Source organism: Mus musculus, chromosome 9, assembly GCF_000001635.26.
Source record: "Mus musculus strain C57BL/6J chromosome 9, GRCm38.p6 C57BL/6J".
NCBI classification, from domain to species: domain Eukaryota; kingdom Metazoa; phylum Chordata; class Mammalia; order Rodentia; family Muridae; genus Mus; species Mus musculus.
Window position 1 is genome coordinate 56,963,779 of NC_000075.6, and position 22,830 is coordinate 56,986,608.

General features: G+C 43.5%; 1 protein-coding gene across 5 annotated transcripts in view; it reads left to right on the forward strand.

Moving 5' to 3' along the window:
- The window catches only part of Snupn (snurportin 1), a 36,843-nt gene extending 14,360 nt beyond the window's left edge, over window positions 1–22,483 (forward strand). For 2 of the 5 annotated variants that reach the window (XM_006511336.2, XM_011242784.3), the window contains exons 4-9: window positions 6,476–6,580; window positions 6,812–6,908; window positions 11,435–11,532; window positions 14,241–14,318; window positions 17,067–17,147; window positions 18,884–22,483. In XM_006511336.2, coding sequence (XP_006511399.1) covers window positions 6,476–6,580; window positions 6,812–6,908; window positions 11,435–11,532; window positions 14,241–14,318; window positions 17,067–17,147; window positions 18,884–19,195 — 771 coding nt within the window. In that variant the 3' untranslated portion in view covers window positions 19,196–22,483. The remainder of the gene's footprint in view (window positions 1–6,475; window positions 6,581–6,811; window positions 6,909–11,434; window positions 11,533–14,240; window positions 14,319–17,066; window positions 17,148–18,883) is intronic. The other 3 variants (XR_003947964.1, XM_030244488.1, NM_178374.4) reach the window with 2 other exon arrangements.
- Window positions 22,484–22,830: the final 347 nt, after the last annotated feature.

The window sequence follows — 22,830 nt, forward strand, 5'->3', positions numbered from 1 at the left end:
TTGAACTTATAGCAGTCCCTTCTTTTGTTGTAATTACAGGCACCCACCGTCATATCTGGTCTTCCATGTATTTTTTGTAAGACAGGGTCTTGGCTATCCTGGAATTAGAACTCACATGTCGACAGGTTAGTTTTGAACTCAGAGATCAACCTGCCTCTGCCTCCCGTGCTGGGATTAAAATGTGTGTAACTAGTCATTTCGTAGTTGGCTTGGGTGAGGCCTATCCACTACCCTAGTGTCCTCGTCCCTTGGTTAGTAGTCTTTCCTACCTAGAGTATTAGGAGGCCAGTCTTGACACTGCATACTGAGGCATTAGCAGGCAGGAAGAACATCTTAATGACTTAATTACCTTAAATAAAGAGATCCTGTGCAGAACAACCAGTTGACTAAGGTAATGGTGAACTGTGAAACAGCCAATCACTATGCCACACTCAAATAAATGCTCTATTGTGGCTGGTGGTGCTCCAGGGAAACAGGAAAGAGACTGTCCCCAAAGAAGAAAAGGTCTGGGTCTGCGTTTAATTAAGCAGCAGTCTTTCCCGATGTAATGTACTACTTTGTCAAATCTTGTTGCTTTCAGAATTTAGAAATATCTGTTTACCTGTTTTCCTCTTCCAAATATAGTACAGATAATGCCTTCTATGACAAACTACATGGGTGTTGGAAACTGGATTTTCTTCCTCAGGTAGAGCAACAAGCACTCTTAACCACTGAGCCATCTCTCCAGCCCGCAACAAGCACTCTTAACCACTGAGCCGTCCCTCTAGCAACAGCAATCAGTTCCTATTGTCTTGTTCTGGTGGCTCACTTTTTATTTGAGACAGTAGCCCAGGCTGGCCTTTAAGTTGCTATATAGCCAAGGATGATCTTGAATTCCAGATCCTTTAAATTTTTACTTCCAAGTGTAGAATTCTAAGTGCGCTTTACCGCAGCTAATTCTAGAATAGTTTTATCACCAACACACACATACTTACAGATACTCCATAGTCATTTGTTCCCAACTAGCTCATAACTCAGTTATCCCGTTTATACTAATCTACGTTCTGCTACATGGCTGATTACCTCTCCTCAGTTTCATATGTCTGGCTTCTTCCACAGCTTTGTAGTTAGTCTCTCTGAGCCTGATTCTTCCCGCAGTCCCTCTCTCTGTCTGGAAGTCCCGCCTACTGTTTCCTTCCCAGCTACTGGCCATCAGCTCTTTATTAAAACTAGTCAGGGAATTTCTTAGGTGGGGGAAGGACAGAGACACCTTCACACAGTATACAAAAATGTTATTCCAGTAGCCATTTTATATATATATACAAACAATACATCATATATAATAAATATTATATAAAATATATAATAAAGTATATATATTATGTAGTAAAACAAATACATTTATATATTATATGTGTATATATAATATAATTTATATATAATATAAAATAATATAATTTATATTATATATAAATATGTATATATATATATATAATAAAACATTTATATATACTCTTTAGAAAAATGTCTGTTCTATCCTTTGCCAGTCATTCTCCACTATTTTTCATTTTCCTTTTACAAAATCTGTCTACATTTATCAACGAGCCTATTCTGGATAACTGTGGCCTTTTGTGACTGTCTTCTTTCAGTGAGCATAAGATTTTCATGGCTCATTTATGTTACAGTATTTATCTTTCTGTGTGTTTATTGTCAATATTCCATTAACAGGACATATTTACTCATCCTTCAATTAATGGCTTTTTGTGTTGCTTCTGCTTTTTGACGATTATGAATGATGCTACCATGGTTTTGTGTGTGTGTGTGTGTGTAGGGTGGCTTTTAATATGCTTACATTTTAATATGCTAACTATTTATATATACTCTTTAGAAAAATGTCTGTTCTATCCTTTACCATTTATTTTCTTTATGTTCAAGAATATTTCATTTATTATTAGTATTATGTGTGCACAAGTGTGCCCATGTGGTGAGACAACTTGCAGTGGCTTTTTCCTCACTGGCTTGCACAGCAAGCACGTTAGCCCTGATTTCCTACCCTTCTGTCCTCCCTTCTCCTTCCCTTTCACCTTTAGCAGTGTTGGGAATTGAACCCAACTCTATGGACTTTGACAGGCAAGCATTCCCCACTGGGCTGTATCCCAGCCCCACTTGATTTGGGGGGATTTGGACCCTGACAGTGGTGATTCAGCAAGCTAGGGATGTAGCTCCCTGCTGCCCCAGCCGCCTGAGGAGTCCTTTTCAGAACTCCACTCTAGTAAAGCCAGATTGTTGACTTTATCTCAGAAAGGAATTTCAGGATAAGCCAGTATGAAGCAATGCTGTATTTTATTTTATTTTTTAACATTATATTTATTTATTTGAATGTGTCCATGTATATGTTGACTAGTTTTTATATCAATTTGACAGAAGCTAGCTCATCTGGGAGGAAGGGCCCTTAGTTGAGAAAATGCCTCCATAGGCTTGGCTTGTAGGCATGGCTGTAGGGTACCTTTTTGATGGATGACTGATATGGGCAATGCAACTCCTGGGCAGGTGGTCCAGGGTGCTTTAAGGAAGCAGGCTGGGAAAGCTATGAAAAGCAAGTGAGGAAGCAGCATCTTCCATTACCTCTGCATCAGTGTCTGCCTCCAGGTTCCTGCCCTACTTTGAGTTCCTGCCCTGACTTACTCAGTGGAATTATCAGTGAAATAAACCCTTCCTTCTAGGTTGCTTTTGGTCCTGGTGTTTTATCACAGCACTAGCAATAGGAATGTGTGAGGATGCATCTGCCGTGGCATGTGTGTGAAGGTCAAAGAAAAACCTATGGGAGTCTGTTCTTCTCTTCCACCATGTGATTCCCAGATACTGAATTCGGGTTATCAGCCTGGTGGCAATTGTCTTTACCCACTGAGTTATCTTGCTAACCAGAATGTTTGTTTGTTTAATGAAGTTTCCCAATTAAAAAAATTATTTAATTTTTATTGTATGTGCATTGGTGTGAGGTTGTCAGATCCCCTGGAACTGGAGTTACAGACAGTTCTGAGCTGCCACATGGGTGCTGGGAATTGAACCTGGGTCCTCTGGAAGAGCAGCCTGAGCTCTTAACCACTGAACCATCTCTCCAGCCCCAAGATTTCTAATTTGTAAAATATTTTATTATTTATTTTATTTTGTGTGCACAAGTATTTTGCTTACATGTATACCACGTGTATGTCTGGTGCTTGTGGAGGTCAAAAGAGGTTGTCAGATTCCCTAAAAAGGCGATTATGGTTGGTTATGAGCTATTATGTGGGTATGGAAACTGAACTTGGGTCCTCTGCAAGAAACAATGGGTACTTTTAATTGTTGAGCCATCTCTGCAGTCTTCATAAAAGGAATGTTTAACATAGACCTCCTTGTGGGAGTTAACAGAGAGGAGCTGATGGAGTTACCCTTCATTTCCTTTATGACAGCCATACATAGGATGCTGAGGAGTTTTGATGTTATTGTCTTTAAGGAGTTGCTAGGAGGAGCTCAGCAGGTAAGAGCATTAGCTGCTTTTCCAGGGGACCTAATCTAATTCCTAGCACCCACATGATCATTCACAGCAATTTGTAACTCCAGTCTGAGGGAACTGATGTTCTCTTCCGGCTCCTTGAGCACCAGGCATGCGTAAGATGCACAGACCTACATGCAAGCAATTACCCATATATATTAGATAGAGTTTAAAGATTGCTAGGAGATTTAAATGAGATCACAGGGTAATTCCTGAGCCTTATGGAGCAGGATTACACTTTGTAATCAGAACTATAGATCACGGGGGTACAGGGAGTTAGGATATTGTAACTGTAAATAAAAGTGAATACTCTTGTTGTTTATGACCTATCCCAACCCCCCTTAATGCTTCTTTGAGGGTGCTCCTCCACCCACATACCCACTCCTGCCTCACTGCCCTAGCATTCCTCTACACTGGGGCATCAAGTGTTCACAGGACCAAGGGCTTCCCCTCCCATTGATGCCAGATAAGGCCCCTTCAGCTTCTTCAGTCCTTCCCCTAACTCCTCCACTGGGGTCCCTGTGCTCATCTGATGGTTGGCTGCAAGCATCTGCATCTGTATTGGTCAGGATCTGGCAGAGCCTATCAGGAGACAGCTGTATCAGGCTCCCATCAGCAAACACTTCTTGGCATCCTCAATAGTGTTTGGGTTTGGTGTCTTGATGTGGGATGGATCCCAGGTGGGGCAGTCTCTGGATGGCCTTTCCTTCAGTCTCTGCTCTACTCTTTGTATGTTGTACTGGCTAGTTTTGTGTCAACTTGACACAGGCTGGAGTTATCACAGGGAAAGGAGCTTCAGTTGGGGAAGTGCCACCATGAGATCCAGCTGCAAGGCATTTTCTCAATTAGTGATCAAGGGGGAAGGTCCCCTTGTGGGTGGTGCCATCTCTGGACTGGCAGTCTTGGTTCTATAAGAGAGCAGGCTGAGCAAGCCAGGGGAAGTAAGCCAGTAAGGAACATCCCTCCATGGCTTCTGCATCAGCTCCTGCTTTCTTATCTGCTTGAGTTCCGGTCCTGACTTCCTTGGTGATGAACAGCAGTATGGAAATGTAAGCCGAATAAACCCTTTCCTCCCCAATTTGCTTCTTGGTCATGATGTTTGTGCAGGAATAGAAACCCTGACTAAGATATATGTGAACATATCTTTATATCAAAGGAATTTCTCTTTCTTTTTTGGTGGTGGGTGGTGGTGGTGGACCAGGGTCTCACTGTTCCTATTGGCCTGGAATTCACTGTGTAGACCACAGACTGGCCTTAGTCTCAGAGATCTACCTTGCCACCACACCCTGACAAAGGAATTTTTGTTGTTGTTTTTTTTTGTTGTTGTTGTTGTTTTGTTTGTTTTTTTAAAGGCTGGATCTCACTGTGTAGCCCTGGTTGGCCTGAAACTCACAGCGATATATCTGCTGGTGCTTCTGCTGACATTAAAGATATAAAGATAGCACCGTTATGCCAGACCTAAGGACATTTTGGAGAGGAGGGTAGTTGAGACAGCATCTCAGTATTATTTGCTCTGCTCTTCTTATTGCTCTGCTCTTCTGGAACTCACTATGTAGACCAGGTTGGCCTGGAATTCCCAGAGATCCTCCTGCCTCTGCCTCTTTTCTTTTTTTTTGGTTTTTCGAAACAGGGTTTCTCTGTGTATTCCTGGTTGTCCTGGAACTCACTCTGTAGACCAGGCTGGCCTTGAACTCAGAAATCCACCTGCCTCTGCCTCCCAAGTGCTGGGATTAAAGGCACACACCACCACTGCCCGGCCTGCTGCCGCCTCTTAAGTGCTGGCATTATAATGTGGGCTACCAAAGGGAGGGAAATATTTTTTTAGCATCGTCTTGGGGCTGAAGAAACGTCTCAGTGGTGAAGAGCACTTCTTTCAGATAATCGGGAGTCCAGTTTCCAGTGTCCGTGTTGTGGCTCAGAACCATCTATAACTTTAGTACCAGAGAACCCAATGTCCCTTTATTGATCTCTCAGGGCACCAGTGGTATGATTCATACATAAAGACAAAACACTCACATGTAAAATGAAATAAGTAAACCTAAAAGAGCCTTTAAAATGTTTAATGTGGATAAATAGCCCTTACAGCAAACACTGACAATCCTGCAAGAATTCTTTTCTTTTTTTTAAAATGTGACTATATCTATGCCTGCATGAGTTTCTGAGCACCTCATGCATGTAATATGCTGAAATTCTCCGTTCTTCCCCTGACAGGGTTTCTCTGTGTACCTCTGACTGTCCTAAAACTCACTCTATAGACCAGGCTGGTGTCGAACTCAGAGATCCACCCACCTCTGCCTTCCCAGTGCTAGGATCAAAGGTGTGAGCCACTACTGCCAGTTCAGGCCTGCATTCTTAACATTCTGGAGGTGTAGCCAAGAGGATCATAAGTTCAGAGTCATTTTCACCTATGGAGTGAGTTTAAGGCCAGCCTTAACAATTTGAGATAACATCTGACTAAGTTGCCCAGGCAAGCTGTGTAAATTTACCGTCTTCCCACCTGAGCTTCCCAAGTAGCTGAGATTATACACCTATACCACCATACTACCTCCTAGTATCTTTTATTGTAATGCATGGCATGTCAGTTTGGGAAATGATAGTCAAGTCTGAGCATGACTCAAGATGAATATTCATTCCTGAGGCGTAAGACCAGAATGTAATAGTTATGCTGGTAGTCAGCAGGCAAATAAGGAAAGGGAAAAGTCCCTTACTGTAGGCCTGGAGGTAAGGAAATAAGTAGGATGCAGATGGTGATAATAAGGGCAGATGCCAAGCCACCAGTGAATGTCTTCCATCTGTCAGTTATACTGCAGACCAGCTTGCTTTTTGAGCGCACTTGGGGTAGAAGTACCTCTGTCTTCAGCTTTTATCTGTACTTGCATTATGTATATAGGATATGAATTTTTTTTTGTAATGTTTGAATGGCACACTCCTGCTGATCTTTTAACACCATTTTTGTCTTCCCAGTTGATGCTTTCTGAGTGGTTAATTGACGTCCCTTCAGATTTGGGGCAAGAATGGATTGTGGTTGTGTGTCCTGTTGGGAAAAGAGCCCTTATCGTGGCCTCCAGGGTGAGTAGCTGCTTCCTGCCTCTTTTGCCTGCAAGCCTAGTATGTGATAAAAGGGATTGTCTTCCTCCTTTTCATCTGCCACAGCAGCTGGCCTGGAGTTGGCCTCCCAGTACTTTCCTTCCAGAAAAGTCTGTTGCCAGCCATCTTTGGGCTCATGACAACCCTATAGAATGAAGAAGAGTCAAGGGTATCTGTGAATACCTAATGAGAGTGGTAGCTTTCTCCCTACAGGGTTCAACAAGTGCCTACACTAAGAGTGGCTACTGTGTCAATAGGTTTTCTTCCCTTCTGCCCGGAGGCAACAGGAGAAACTCAACAACAGCCAAAGGTACCTGTATATGATATCTATTTAATATGTGTTTTGGGTTTCCTCCTGACTATCTTTTTGATGCTGAGGCTTCAGGGGCTGGCCAGCCAATTCAGTAGGTGAAAGTGCTTTCTGAGAAGTCCTCATGACCTGAGTTTGACCCCTAAAACCTCCAGTGAAAGTTAGAGTTAATTCCTGAGTTGTCCTGGGGTCTCCACACAGGACATATGTGCCATAACACATGCCCATGCACATGTAACATACATAATATAAAACTTTAAATTACTCTATCACTAAACTACATCCATAGTCCCAGTTTTGTTTGTTTGTTTTGTTTTGTTCTTGAGATAATGTGAACCATGTGTCTTAGTTAGGGTTACTGTTGTTCTGATGAAACACTATGTCCAAGAGCAAGTTCAAGAGGAAAGGGCTTGCCGGGCGTGGTGGCGCACGCCTTTAATCCCAGCACTTGGGAGGCAGAGGCAGGTGGATTTCTGAGTTCGAGGCCAGCCTGGTTTACAAAGTGAGTTCCAGGACAGCCAGGACTACACAGAGAAACCCTGTTTTGAAAAACCAAAAAAAAAAAAACAAAAAACAAAAAAAAAGAGAGAGAAAAGGGCTTATTTGCCTTGCTCTTCTGCATTGTAGTTCATCATTTAAGGAAGTGAGGACAGGAACTCAATCAGGGCAAGAACCTGGAGGGAGGAGCTGATGCAGAGGCTATGGAGGGGTGCTGCTTACTGTCTTGCTCAGCTTGCTTTTTTATAGAACCCAGGACCACCAGCCCAGGGGTGACATCACCCAGAGTGGGCCAGCCCTCCCCCATCAGTCACTAAGTAAGAAAATGCTCTACTGGCTTGCCTACAGCCAGATCTTATTGGAGGCATATCAAGGTTCCCTCTTTTCTGATGACTTTAGCTTATGTCAAGTTGACATAAAACTATCCAGCACACCATGTAACCCAAGCTGGCCCAAACCTCCTGATCTTCCTGCCTTAGCCTTCCTGTGCTAGGATTATAAACTGAGATTAAAATCATTATACCTAGTTATTTACTAAGTTTTTATCATTTAAGAAAAAGTGTCTTGTATTGCCCAGGCTATCTTCAAGCTTGTCATGTAGTCAAGACTTCAAATCTTTATCTTATTTGATCTGCTTCTCAAGTAGTAGAATTATAGGCATGTGCCATTATCTTTGGTTTATTTGCATTTTTTAAAAAACTAATACAAACTGGGCGTGGTGGCACATGCCTTTAATCCCAGCACTCGGGAGGCAGAGGCAGGCGGATTTCTGAGTTCGAGGCCAGCCTAGTCTACAAAGTGAGTTCCAGGACAGCCAAGGCTACACAGAGAAACCCTGTCTCGAAAAAAAAAAACCAACCAACCAAACAAACAAACAAAAAAAACTAATACAAGATGGTGTTTTGCTTGGCTGGGTATTTTTCTTTGTCTATTTATGTGTTTTTTAAATTTTTTAAAATATATTTTATTATTTTGTGAGTATGGATATTTTTTTTGTCTGCATATATACCTGCACTATTTGCATGCAGTGCCCGTGGAGGCCAGAAGAATTTGTCGACCCCCAGCACTACAGTTATAAACTACTATGTGTGGCCATGTGGATGCTGGGAATTGAGCTCGGGTTTTCTGAAGGAACAGCCACTGCTCTGAACTGCTGAGCTACTGCTTCAGCACCATGGTTTCATTTATGAGACAACCTCTTGTTTCACAGCCTGGCCTTCAAGTTGTAGGTGGCCAAGGATGATCTTAAACTTCTGATCCTTTGGTCTCTAGCTCCAAAGAGATCATAGGTGCCGGTCACTGTCCCTTGCTTTATGGGCTGAGTGCTGAACCCGTAAGGCTTGTGCTTACCAGACAAGTGCTTTAACAGTGGGACTGCATCCCTAAATCATTTATGAGACAACCTCTTGTTTCACAGCCTGGCCTTCAAGTTGTAGGTGGCTAAGGATGATCTTAAACTTCTGATCCTTTGGTCTCTAGCTCCAAAGAGATGTTTCCTGTTGTGTGTTTTTAACAGCTAGTCTGTCTGAGGATAGAACAAAGTTCAAAACCCTCCAAATATTCTCCATGGGAAAAAGCAGAAACACAGCAGGCATTTCAGTGATGGCAGGGAGAGTGGGATGTTTCTGGCACCTCAGTGTGGGGCCATGAGAACTGAGTGAAGTCAAGGAAGTTGGGGTGGACCTCTGACACGTTTGGGTGGATTCCCTAATTGGTGGGTGTACCCTTTGTCTCTGGCCCTGCTTGGCACCTTGAAGACAATGGTCTGGAAGGGCTTAGTTCATGAGCAGTTGTACTGCACTGGTCTAGGGCCTCAACCCTTTGGCCCTGGTGATCTCAAGAATGTCTGTCTAGAACAGGAGGCTATATGCCCTTCTGCTGCTTTGCATCCCAGGGTGCTGATTGTCACAAACTTCTTTCCACGTTGACCCTTCTCTGGCATGCTAGCTAGGCGGGACCTCTTTAGCTTTCATGGGTGCTCCCTGGTCAAGTTGTCTGTTGCTTCTGGCCTTAGATGCAGGTAAGGTAGCTCCCCCCTCCCCTTTGTTTTGTAGAATCAGGCAGAGTTTGCATTTGTAAAATTCCAGGTAGTTTTCTATACAATCTGAGCCATCATTGATTTTGATAGTCTCAGGGTCTTGGTGTTCTTGTTTACCCTGTTTTTGTCCAAGGAGGAGGCCACATCCACATTCCAGTCTTGCCCCCTGGTCAGTGCTGGAAAGCCATAGGGAAAGGCCGTGTGCTTTAGGAGACAGGGAGTCACTCTCCTGAGGTGTCACTATCAGATCAATGCCAGAACTTTGCTGTGTGCATGAGCACAGCAGCCTTTGGCTAGTCATTTTAATGATCCACTTTGGAGGCAATCTCTCTTCAAAGTCAAGTCTCCTCGGTTACATGGTACACGCAGCCCTGTGAGTCCCACTGGGCTGTACATCTTTGAATCATGCCTTACACAATGACAAGCAGTCTTTTCCATAAAGGTCCCAGAGATAATGTCAAGTGTAATGGCATGCTGAGCTGTTTCTGGGGATTCCCAGGCTGATTTCCTTCCTCCATTGCTTTCCTTAGCTACCTTGGCCTCAATAGACAGACCAGAGTTATAAGGATTAAGTCATGTGTTCTTGGTTGGTTTGAGTGGAACTGGTAAGGCTGATCCCCAAACCCTATTCTATTCTCTACCTGCTCAGGCTCGTTGAAGACTTATTTCCTGTGTTCCTTAAGTAGTAAGGCTAACTTTTTTGTTGTTCTTGTTGGAGTCAGAGGTTCATGTAGGGGTCAGGTTGGTCATGTAGCTAAGGATGACTTTGCATTCCTTACCTTCTTGCCTCAGTTTACCAAGGTAAGTAGCACTGTAGCTTGCCTCCTTTACACTGGGTTTCTCTTTCTACAACTGCTCGTAGTGTCTGTTGTATAACTTAGCTCTCGACTATGTCTGTGATCATCTTATCTCTGTTTCCTTAAAGAGAGTGACAGCTTACACTTGATATCTCTACATTGCACAGCACTTAAAATAAGAAGGTAACAAGCACTTGGAGGCCAGCCACTCAGAAGGGTAATGCCAGCTTGGGCAGCAGAGCAAAAAACTTTCACACATACCTAAAATAAAAATAGCCTAGAGTGGCCGGGCGTGGTGGTGCACACCTTTAATCCCAGCTCGGGAGGCAGAGGCAGGCAGATTTCTGAGTTCGAGGCCAGCCTGGTCTACAACATGAGTTCCAGGACAGCCAGGGCTACACAGAGAAACCCTGTCTCGAAAAACCAAAAAAAAAAAAAAAAAAAAAAAAAAAGCCTAGAGTGGTAGCAGGTGCTTGTGATCCCAGCATGCTGAAAGTCGGGCACAGTAGGATTGCCTTAAGTTTGAGGCTTGATTGCCTTAGTCTGGACTACAAAGTGAGGTCTTGCCTCAAGTCAAAGCAACAAATCAGCAGGTTTGATGGCACCTGTCTATAATCTTAGCACTTGGGAGAGAGAAGCAAGATCAGGAGTTCTAAGTCATCTTCATCTTCAAGTACATAGTGAGTTCCAGACCAGATTGTCTTAAAAACAAAACAAGCAAAACTAAAATCAGAGCTTCTTTAAAAATAAGTAAAAGGGGCCGGTGAGATGGCTCAGCAGTTAAGAGCACTGACTGCTCTTCCTAAGGTACTGAGTTCAAATCCCAGCAACCACGTGGTGGCTCGCAACCATCCGTAATGGGATCCAATGCCCTCTTCTGGTGTGTCTGAAGGCAGCTACAGTGTACTCATATACATGAAATAAATAAATAAATCTTTAAAAAAAAAACAAGTAAATAAAAGAAAGTCCCAACTTGTTTAGAATCCATTTGTCTACAGTGCTGTCTTGATCTCTCATACTCTCTTACCTCTGGCATCCTTTACGATGCCAGGTAGCTACAAAGGTACTTGTCTTCCCTCATGCTTAGTACTGACAGTTGCCGTGCGCCCCGAGGATTGTCACCTTGAGCCTATTAGGGTGGAACTCTGGCTGGAAGCTGAGTTCTATGTTGACTTTCTTCCTTGTATCTGTAGACTACACCATTCTGGATTGCATTTACAGTGAGGTGAATCAGACATACTATGTTTTGGATGTGATGTGCTGGCGGGGACATCCTTTTTATGACTGTCAGGTAAGGATTAATAATGTCCTCATGTCTTTCCTGTCTTCTTTCCTCCTGGGAAGGTGGTTCAGCATGTGGGTTTGGTACGTGACCAACTTCTTGTTATGTACAGGATGTGGTAATCAAGAACATTATCTAATGCTCCCTGTACCTTTGAGGGCGTTTGAATTAGCTTCATTTTAAAAACAAATATGAGGAACTAGGGAAATATAAGAGTTATTTTATTTTATTTTGGTTTTTTGAGACAGGGTTTCTCTGTGTTCTGTGTAGCCCTGGCTGTCCTGGAACTCAGTTTATAGATCAGACTGACCTTGAACTCAAAGATCTGACAGCCTCTACCTCCCAGATGCTGGAATTAAAGGCATATGCCACCATTTCCCAGCTGATATGACAGTTCTTAAGGAAGAAGAAAGAGCAGAGGTGCAGGCTGGGGTGTTAGCTGCTGTGGCTCCCCCCCCCCCACTTCTTTCCAGAGATGGGAGGATTGTTGCAGGGATGATTAAAGGGTAAGAAGTGTGCCATGTTATGCAGACAGCACCATTAAAAAAACCTCATATACTCTTCTTCACTCACCACATCCTGATCCTGAAAATGCCAGGTCATTCTTGGTATGAAACAAAGTCTCCAATCTCAAAGCTTGCTCTAGGAAGAGAGAACAGGCATAGACCACTATTTCTAGCTCAGATTGTCTCATTTCCTCCCCTCCCCTCCCCTCCCCTCCCCTCCCCTCCCCTCCCCTCCCCTCCCCTCCTTTGCCCTCCCCTCCCTTGCCTTCCCCTCCTCTCCTCTCCTTTTTTGAGACAAGCTCTCACTATGTAGTCTAGGCTGACCTGAAACTCAGAGATGCACCTGCCTGTCTCCTTTGTGCTGGGATCAAAAGTATGCACCACCACACCTGGACAGACTGCTAGACTGCTTCTTTTTATAGCTATTACCCTATGGTAGATTTCAGGAAATGCCAGCTAGTGGTGAGTCTGTCTGTCCATCTGTTGCTTTTGAGACAAGGAGTCGCTCTGTATTTCAGGCTAGCCTCAAACCTACCACCCTCCTCATGTCTCAGTCTCCCCAGAGGTTGGGATTACAGAATTTTGTCATTTTTTTCCTGGTACATTTCCTTTAGTTTTGTTAAAGGATAAGTCATCACATCTATTCACAACTTACAGATTGGGCAATTAAAATTGCATGCACAGCTATACTCTAAGGAAAAGACCAGTTCAGCGGTAGCTTATGCCCATGGCAGCCCCTTTGTTTCAGGCTTATGTCCTGAATCTCAGGCCCAGCCTGAGCTACATGGCAAGGCCTTCCTTGTCTCAGCAAAAGGAAGCAAGGGGCTGAGGATGCAGATCAGTTGGGAAAGTGCTTGCCTACTGCACACAAAGCTTGAGGCTCAGTCCTAGGCACTCATAAACTGATCCGTCTCTATAGGCTCTACGGAGCATCAGAAATTCAAGGTCATCCTCTGATATATAGCAAGTCTGAGGCCAGCCTGAGCTATATGAAACCCTCTCTCAACAGAAACAAGGAAGAAAAGGAAAGAAAACAAACAAACAGACAACTTTTATTGTTTCAAATTTCCAGAAGCAAAGTAAAAGAACAAGGAGTGTCTCATAGCTATAGAAGGGTACACATCAATAATTTAGAGAGTCAGTTCTTAGGAAAAGATTCAGCTGTGTAGTGATTTTTAATAGCCATATTAAATGCAGCAAGGGAGAGTTGGTATAATGTGCTTTGGAGTGGAGGAGTTCTAGGTCTCACGGTATTTACTTTGTTCACCCAGGCAAGTGACTTCACTTTTCTGATTCTAAGCATCCTTAACATGTAAAATAGCAATAATGATAATATAGTTCCTATAGGGTGGTTGAAGTTATTTATTCATCTATTTGTTTGTTTACTTGTTGTTGTTGTTTTTTTTGAGACAGAGTTTTTCAGTGTAGCCCTGACTGTCCTAGAACTCATTCTATAGACCAGGCTGGCCTGAAACTGATGGATATTCACCTGTCTCTGCCTCTCTGAGTGTTGGGACTAAAGTCCTGCGGTACCACCATCTACCTATTTGTTTGTCTGTTTGTTTAAAAACAGTGGCAGCACATGACTTTAATCCCAACAACATGGGAGGCAGAGATAGGCAGAGCACTGAGTTCAAGACCAGTCCCAAATGCGTTCCAGAACAGCCAGGGTTACACAGGGAAACCCCGTGGTGGAGGCTGATTTCACTACTAGGTCAAGGATGACCCGACTCTGCCTCCTAAATGCTGGGGCTTAGGTTTCAGCTACTATGCCTGGCAGCTTTGCTAAATTTTAAAAGAAAAAGATCTTTATAACATATACTTGTATGAAAATGTTTTTATGTTATAATATAATGCTGTGTATGATATAAACAATGAAAATATATTTTGGAAATTTATTTATCCTTACCGTGTGTGTGATGTGTTTGAATTGAGGCCAAAGGATATCTTTTAGGTGAGGGTTCTTGTCTTCCAGGTGTGGAATCTAAAAATCTAATGTAGGTTATCAGGTTTGTATGGTAAGCATTTTTAGCCATTGATCCATCTTACCATCTGAAACATGCATGCATCTTTAAAATCTTGAAAGACTTGACAAACTATAGTTATAAATGGAAATGGAAATAGCAACAGCAGGGCTTAGGTCTTTATAACTCAATGGTATTAGAATGAGAATAAAAGTTTGAAATGAATATTTTATCTTTTCTGTGACAGACTGATTTCCGATTCTACTGGATGCATTCAAAGTTACCAGAAGAAGAAGGGCTTGGAGAGAAAACCAAGATTAATCCTGTAAGGCTGTTGGTACAGTTACAGAGTTCTTTTGTGTTGTGATAGATTATTTTTGAGATGAGGTTTCATATGTTCCATACTGATTTGAACCTGGCTATGTGGCTATGGCCCTAGATTCCTGATCTTCCTGCCTCAACTTCCCAAGTGTTGGGATTTCAGGCATGAGCCACAATTCCCTCCCTCCCTCTCATTTCTCCCTCCCTCCCTCCCTCCCTCCCTTCCTTCCTTCCTTCCTTCCTTCCTTCCTTCTTCCCTCCCTCTCTCTTTCCTTCTTTTCTTTCTCTCTCTCTTTTTAAAGATTTATTTATTTAATGTATGTGTGTACAGTGTAGCTATCTTCAGACACACCAGAAGAGGGCATCAGGTCCCATTACAGATGGTTGTGAGCCACCATGTGGTTGCTGGGAATTGAAGAGCAGTTAAATATATATATATATATTTTTTTTTTTTTGGTTTTTTGAGACAGGGTTTCTCTGTGTAGCCTTGGCTGTCCTGGAACTCACTTTTGTAGATCAGGCTGGGCTTGAACTCAGAAATTACACCTGCCTCTGCCTCCTGAGTGCTGGGATTAAAGGCGTGTGCCACCACGCCCAGTGCAATCAGTGTTCTTAACCACAGAGCCATTTCATCAGCCCCCTTCTCTTCTCTTCTCTTCTCTTCTCTTCTCTTCTCTTCTCTTCTCTTCTCTTCTCTTCTCTCTTCCTTCCTTCCTTTTTTTTTGAAACAGGGTTTCTGTATATATTCCTAGCTGTCTTGGAACTCACTCTGTAGACCAGGTCAGTCTCAAACTCACTGAGATCTGCCTGCCTCTGACTCCTAAGTGCTGGGGTTTAAGGTGTGGACCACCATGGCCTAGCCCCAAGTTATTTTATAATTGTATGTGTAAAGGTGATTTGCCTGCCTTTATGTCTTTACCACTTGAGTGCATGATGCCCACAGAGACCAGAAAAAGGCGTCAGATCTCTTAAATTGGTTGGGAACCACCATGTGGAATCCAAGCCAGGTCCTCTGGAAGAGTAGCCAGTGCTCTTAGCCACTGAACCATCTTCTAACCCCAGAGCCACTACTCTTGATTGATTAGTTTATCTTTTGAGGCAGCATATTTTAATGGTATAATGGTAAGACAATGAGTTTAATAGTTATCCATGTTTGAATTTTGTTTGTGGGTGTAATAATTGCTAGTATAAGGACTAGAGGTGTGACTCAAGTGTACAGAACTTGTTTAGTATATGTAAAGTCCTAAGTTCAGCCGGGCAGTGGTGGCGCACACCTTTAAGCCCAGCACTTGGGAGGCAGAGGCAGGCGGATTTCTGAGTTCGAGGCCAGCCTGGTCTACAGAGCGAGTTCCAGGACAGCCAGGGCTATACAGAGAAAGAAACCCTGTCTCGAAAAACAAAACAAAAAAAACAAAAACAACAAATAAAGTCCTAAGTTCAGTCCCTAGCACCATTAAAAATAATAATGTAATTATTAGGATAATAGCCTCTCTTGCTATTTTTTTTTATTTGCAAATGGCACTAATAAGCTAGGAGAGGTAATATATACTTGTAACATAGCACACAGGAGGCTGAGGAAGCAGGAGATCAAGATTGGCATTAGCCTGGACAACATAGTAATAGCGTGAGATCCCATCTCTAAAAGTAAAGGATAATATCAAGAGTTACTGTAAGAAACATAAATATGCATGCAGCTCCTCATAGCTCTAGCTTTATGGTAAGCCACTTAGTAAATTATGCCTGCTATAAAATGCTGTGTGTGTGTGTGTGTGTGTGTGTGTGTGTGTGTGTGTGTGTGTGTAGCAGCAGTAATTGAGCCCTGAGTGTCATGCTTACTTAGCACTGAGCTGTATCTATGTCGTGTGACAAAACTTTTCTTGGGGAGACACTATACCCATCTAATCGCCGCAGGTAGGGAGCCCATGGCAAATCAAAGTAAGATATCACCAACATCCAACACGGTGAAGCAGTGGTCCTGTTGAGGTTACTTAGAAGAATATAGGTGAGGGGTTGCACGGCAGAAATGACTGGAAGACAGCTGCATCATCAAAGCCCACCCTAGCATGGGAAACAACTCACAAGAGCTGGGAAATCTGAGCACCCACAAGTAGCTCAGCAGGCTGGAGAATGTCCTTTCCAAGTGACCCTGGTCCAAACAGGTTCCAGGCATCTGGGGTGGTTTCTGTTTCTTCCAGGCAGCTGACTGGTCTCGAAGCTGCCTTTGCAGCTCTGTTCTCGGTGGGATGTTCAGCTTTAGTGTTTCTTTCGCAGGGCGGGGCTTCAGTGAATCTAGTCAACCTCAGGGACTTCCTGAAGCTATTTTGAGTTGTCTATCTTCCTGCATAAGGAATTTCTCAGCAGGGTGAATGGAATGTTTGAATCTTGAGGAAACTGTTACATAACAACCTATTGGAGACAGGGTCTCACTATGTGGTGCAGGCTGGTCTGAGGCTCGCTAGTAAATCAGTCTAGCCTAGATCTCTGCGAGTGGGAACTGGGACTTGGGGAAACATATCTGTCTTGGCTTTTCAGAGGCCTGGAAGTAGGGTCCAAGAGTTTTTTCCTATTCCCAACCTCTTTTTTTAAAGATAAGGTTGCTAGCTTAGGTTGACTTTGAAAAGTGAAACTTAGTTATCCCCCTGCCTCAGTTTCCTGAGTGCTGGGAAGGACAACTTACTTGATTAAGCTTTTCAATCATTAGAGCCAGTCTCATTTGAAACGTACTAACTCTTTGTTCTAATTTATATTTCAGTTTAAGTTTGTGGGGCTAAAGAATTTCCCGTGTACCCCTGAGAGCCTGTGTGAGGTGCTGTCTATGGATTTTCCTTTTGAGGTAACGAAACCATTATCTGTTGCTCTGAATGATTGTAGGATACAAGGAGACTTGTGTACATGCAGTCTTAAAAGAACCTCTGATTTTTCTGCATCTTAGCATGAAAACAGGGCTAAAGATTAATTTTACAGAAATGATGTAACTGCTGCACTCCAGAGCCTCAACTTTGTTTCTACTAAAAGAGTCAGAACACCAGAATTGCATAGCTTCTCAGCATCCCCTGAAAAACTGAGGCCCAGAGACGAGCAAAGACTTCCTTTATCCTAGATCATCATTGTGTGACTTGTTTGCCATAAGCACAAGAATCAGGCTCCTTGTTTGGCTGCCATGGCTGGGTGTAACAACGCCAGGCACATAGGCACATGTAGCTGTCTGAACCTTTGGTTCTCTTTCGGTGGAAGCACAGATGGTCCCAGGGATAACAGTGTCCGCTACTCTGTGGCACAGTGGTAGGGCCGACTCATTGCCCATGCTTGTCTTGTATGAAAATCTCCTGTTCCCAGGAACTCCCTGGTCTGAGATAGTCTATCATCCTCAGAACCTCTCTCTCAATAAGCAAAGGTTTCTTTGCCCATCATCCCTTTTAAAATTCTGCCTAGTCACAGTCAAGTTTTTGCTTGAAGTATATTTAATTTTGTAAAGGATAACAGCTTCCTGGATAAGGAAATAGCAAAGACTAAGTTGCTTCATTTCTGGGAGTCAATTAAGAAGGTGGTAAGAACACTGTCTTTATTTATAACCCTTACATCCCAGTGGCAAGAAATGCTTTTTAGGGGTGAGTCATTGAATCACAAGAGAAAGTATGGGGCTGTAGGAGGTTTTCCCGTTTAGAAAAACTGAGTTTCCCAGAATACAGCTCCAAACAATCTGGGTGTGGGGTGGGGTGGGGGTGGGTGGGGGGAGTGGTTTGTTAGGCAGCAGCAGTAGCTTGGGAAGCAGGGCCTCTGAAAAGGACTGTCCTGTGCTCAGTCTGTGCCCTGGTGCGGATGCCTGTATCTCTTGGTTTCATCCCATATGAGGGACTCAGCTTTGCTACTGAGACTTTAGGTAGAAAGTGTCCAGAACGTGGGGGCAGAGGGCGTGGACTCAGGCTGAATTCCTGCTTCATGCTTTTGTCTTTCTGGTGTGCTTACAACTTTGTATGGTGAGAAACACCATCTCTGGAGTCCCCTCTGCATGGGTCAGAAAGGAAATGAAGGAGTAGGAAAGCATCCTGTCACAGAGCGCCGGGGGCGAGGGTGTTACTAGATCTCCTCTCCACAACCCTTTCTTCTGTTGGACAAGGCGTCACTCTACAGCTCAGGCTGCTTGATTTTGAGATCTTCCTTGCTCCAACCTGCAGAGTCCTGGGGTTACTGATGGACACTACCATTTCAAGCCCTGGTGCTTTCTTTGTTTGAAGAAACTGCATGTAAGATACAAGAAGTCTTTTTTTTTCCACTGGCAGTGGCTCAGAATAAAAAAGGGAAAACGAGCTGGGCATGGTTGCACCTCCTTTAATCTCAGCACTCAGAAGGTGGAGGCTGGTGGATCTCTGATTTTAAGGCCAGTTTGGTCTATGTAGCAGGACAGACAAGCTACATAATAAAGAGACCTTGCTTCCCATCAAATAGATAGATAGATAGATAGATAGATAGATAGATAGATAGATAGATATCCACAAGAGTTGCTTCTGTACAACTGTCTTAGAACTATGTGGCCCAAAGTCATTATGATTCTTGATTTCTCTTCTACAGGTAGATGGGCTGCTCTTCTACCATAAACAGACCCACTATAGCCCTGGGAGTACTCCTCTGGTGGGTTGGCTGCGCCCCTACATGGTGTCAGATATTCTGGGTGTAGCTGTTCCAGCTGGCCCACTGACCACCAAGCCAGAATACGCTGGGCACCAGCTCCAACAGATTATTGAGCACAAGAGGAGCCAGGAAGACACAAAGGAGAAACTCACACACAAGGCTTCTGAGAATGGCCACTATGAGCTGGAGCACCTGTCTACTCCCAAGTTAAGAAATCCTCCCCACAGCTCTGAGAGCCTCATGGACAACTAAACTGGACAGCCCAGGAAAGACTGGGGCAGAGGACAGTGATGATAGCCATTAGTGACCTTATTTCAGAGCATTCTTTCCAAACCCAGGTTGCCCCCTGTCTGGAATGTTGGCTCAGACTGTTGTGGGTAGGTCTCTTTTGGATGGAGTTGGAATCCAGGTATATATGAATATCTCTTGCTGTGTTAGGTATATCTTAGGTCCACAGTGTAAATATATGTGATTCTTTAGACAAAGGTTGCTTGTGGTTATTCGGGTTTAGACATTTCTTCCACCTTCCCCAAGTCCCTAGGCTGCCTATAGCATGACTATTGAGATCCTGGCCCACTTCACCCCCTTTAGCACTCAGACATTCTGCTGGGTTTCCAGTTGCTGCTATTGGTAAGGCCATTTTCTGAAAGGTCTTACCAGGAACTGCAGTTCTTGGTATTTGAATATGTTCCTTCTTCTGAGAAAACAAGTGTGATTTTTCTACTGTTTAGACCTTTCCAGAGATAAAATGCTAATGGGGTTCATTTACTTTACGAAATGTTAGAGCCACTATCAGGAGATAAACTTTGTGCTAGGCCTCTGAGGTGTAGGTTATAGAGGCAGACAAGTCCTTGAGGGGTGTACCATCCAGCAAGAAAATAAACCCCAAGAGCATGCTTTAATGCAGAAAAGTGCCCAGAGTTTAGGGACAAAGGAAAAGCAGATTTCACAGAGAAGGATAAAGCTGGGCTGAGGCCCTGGGGAGGGGCCTAGTGTACTGTGCAAACCAGAAAGCAGGTCCTCAAAGAGTTGCACTATAGCAGCATTCCCTGAGAACAGGGTGGGACTTTCTGGAATCAAGTAGGTTCAACATGGCTCTGGTATAAAAATAGGGGTGGAGAGTTACGGGGAGGATGCTGGAAGGCAGAGGGAGATTTTGTCTTAGTGAAAGGAAATTAAGGAGAAGCCCTGGGGTGAGATCTATGAACCAAAGCTCTTCATCAGCTATGAAAATGGGAGATAGTGTTTAAAATTAACCAGTTAGTTTTCACTCTGTTCAGAAAGGATATTTCAGACCCTGAGGTGGCCTCAGTCTGCAACCCACTCTGATTTCCACATTCCTAGTGTTGGGTTCAGTGTGGAAGCTGAGAAAACTCACTTCAGATTGGGAAGCTTAAAAATGAAAGCTTTATTTTCTGAGCACTCTGGGAGGCAACCCGGTTCAGGATCTGAATCCCGTCCCCTGAAGGGAGAGTGAACAATTTTAAAGGATGGGAACACAAAGCCTGGGGGCAGCTGCTGTGTTATCCAATTGTATTTGGGCATTATGGGCTAAACAAGGGAATACTTGCAGGAGACTGGGTGGCATCCAGGGCACCTGGCTTCAAGACCCTTAATTCATTCTCCCAAACATTATGTCGAGAGCTCAGAGTGATAAGAAAACAAAGGAGTGGGTCAGCTGCACATAAGTAGGGCATAACAGGTAACTGATTATATATTTTTTGCACCTTGGTTTAGGTAACACCAATTTCTATATTCTTTACTGGTTAACAGACAATTAAGAAAACACTTGGGGCCGGGCGTGGTGGCACACGCCTTTGATCCCAGCACTCAGGAGGCAGAGGCAGGTGGATTTCTAAGTTCAAGGCCAGCCTGGTCTACAAAGTGAGTTCCAGGACAGCCAGGGCTACACAGAGAAACCCTGTCTCAAAAAACCAAAAAAAAAAAAAAAAAAAAAAAAAAAGAAAAAAAAGAAAAAGAAAACACTTGGAGGGCTGGAGAGATGGCTGAACAGTTAAAGAGCACTGGCTACTCTTTCAGAGGTCTTGAGTTCAATTCCCAGCAACCACATGGTGGCTCACAACCATGTATAATGGGATCTGATGCCCTCTTCTGGTGTGCAGATGTATATGCAGATAGAGCACTCATTAAATAAATAAATCTTTAATCTTTTTAAAAAGAAAAAGGAAAGCCGGGCAGGGGTGGTACACACCTTTAATCCTAGCACTTGGGAGGCAGGGGCAGGCAGATCTCTGAGTTCGAGGCCAGCCTGGTCTATAGAGTGAGTTCCAGGACAGTCAGGACTACACAGAGAAACCCTGTCTCAAAAGAAAAGAGAAGAGAAGAGAGAGAGAGAAAACATTTGGAGAAGTGAGATATGTTCCTTCCTAGGTCTAGGAACATGAGCCTGTCCTTGAGATGGCTGCATCTGGACACCTGTCTCCTTACAAGCTGTCCCAGAGAAGGCTGGGCTCAGAAAACTGTTTACAACAGAAGCTGTTCAGCTATAGGAAAGTCCCCAGCTCCCCTAGGGTCAGGGACCTTGAATTTGGTTTCTCCCTATGATTAACCGGAGTCTGAAAATGCAATGGCAGTACTTGGAATAAGTTTCTTTGACTTGTGACCAAACACTAGGACTGCTCTTATTGGACAAACTGACATCATCATCATTCCCTTCAACAGAATTAGTGTCCTGTGAAAAGACTTTTAAAGGGATCCAGGGCAGGTCTTATGACATGCAATGGTCCTTGGAGTTACTGAGCTCTGAAGAGAAATCTGGTTCCACAGAGCAGTTCATGCACTGGGACTCCCTCGAGCATCTGCTCTCTTGGGCATAAGCTGCTTTGATCAGACAGGGAGGACCTCCTTTTACTCTCCCAGTGAGAGAGCCTACTAGCATTTGCCTACACAAGGTCTTTCTAGAATTAAGATCAGATTGCAATATGAATATAGTAATGTTCCTTACGTCAAGGAATATGTAGAAACATTAGACACTTAGTTTCTTCATGCTGGCCTTAAACTTGCTTTTCAGCCCAAGCAAAGCCTTGAATTTTCAATCCACTCTCGGCCTCCCAAGGAGCTGCCATTGCATGTCTTGGCCACCAAGCCCTGACTTGTTTAATAGTCTTCAGAATTCTTCAGTCTTCTTTTAGCAGCCAGCTTTACCAATCTGGGGACTGTGCATGTCAGTGTCATGCAAGACCTGGTTTAGTAATAAGCCCCTAGTTTAGAAATAAACTTGGCAAAGCCTGGTTTCAAAATAAACCCAGGTTTTGGGTATGGTGTCTTAGGTTTATAATCCCAGTACTTAGGAAGCTGAGACCGGAGGATTGCCATGATTTTGAGGCTAACCTGGGCTATAATGTAAGACACTGTTTCAAAAAAAAAAAAGTAAAACTCAAAATAAACCTGTAAGGATGACTTCCTTAAATCACCCACTCTGGAGACAGATTCATGTATAAAGTCAAATCATGTATCAACTAAATTCAACAATAAGCAAAATTTGATATTGTTGAAATAAATATTTCCTAGTATCTTTAACTGAGGCACTGGTTTTATTGGCCATACATGATAGTATGCCTCCCAGTCATATTTCTTTGGGAATGATGGAACCACTTGCCACTTACTTATGGTTTTGTAAGTGGTTGAATTTGCCATAGACTTTAAGAACAAGTACTATAAATTTAGTCTTATGAGTTTGATTAAAAGGAGAGAGCCTTGTGATATTGATGTGAGTGATTGGCCTGCACTGTGACCTGATGCCATGGTAAAGTCTGAGTCTGTGCTGCTACCGAGGTTCGAAGATCAAGGATCCTGTCCATGGTCCTGCTGCAGCCATGGTCTATGCTGATGACTGGCCCATGTTAACATCTGAAGCCATACAGTCT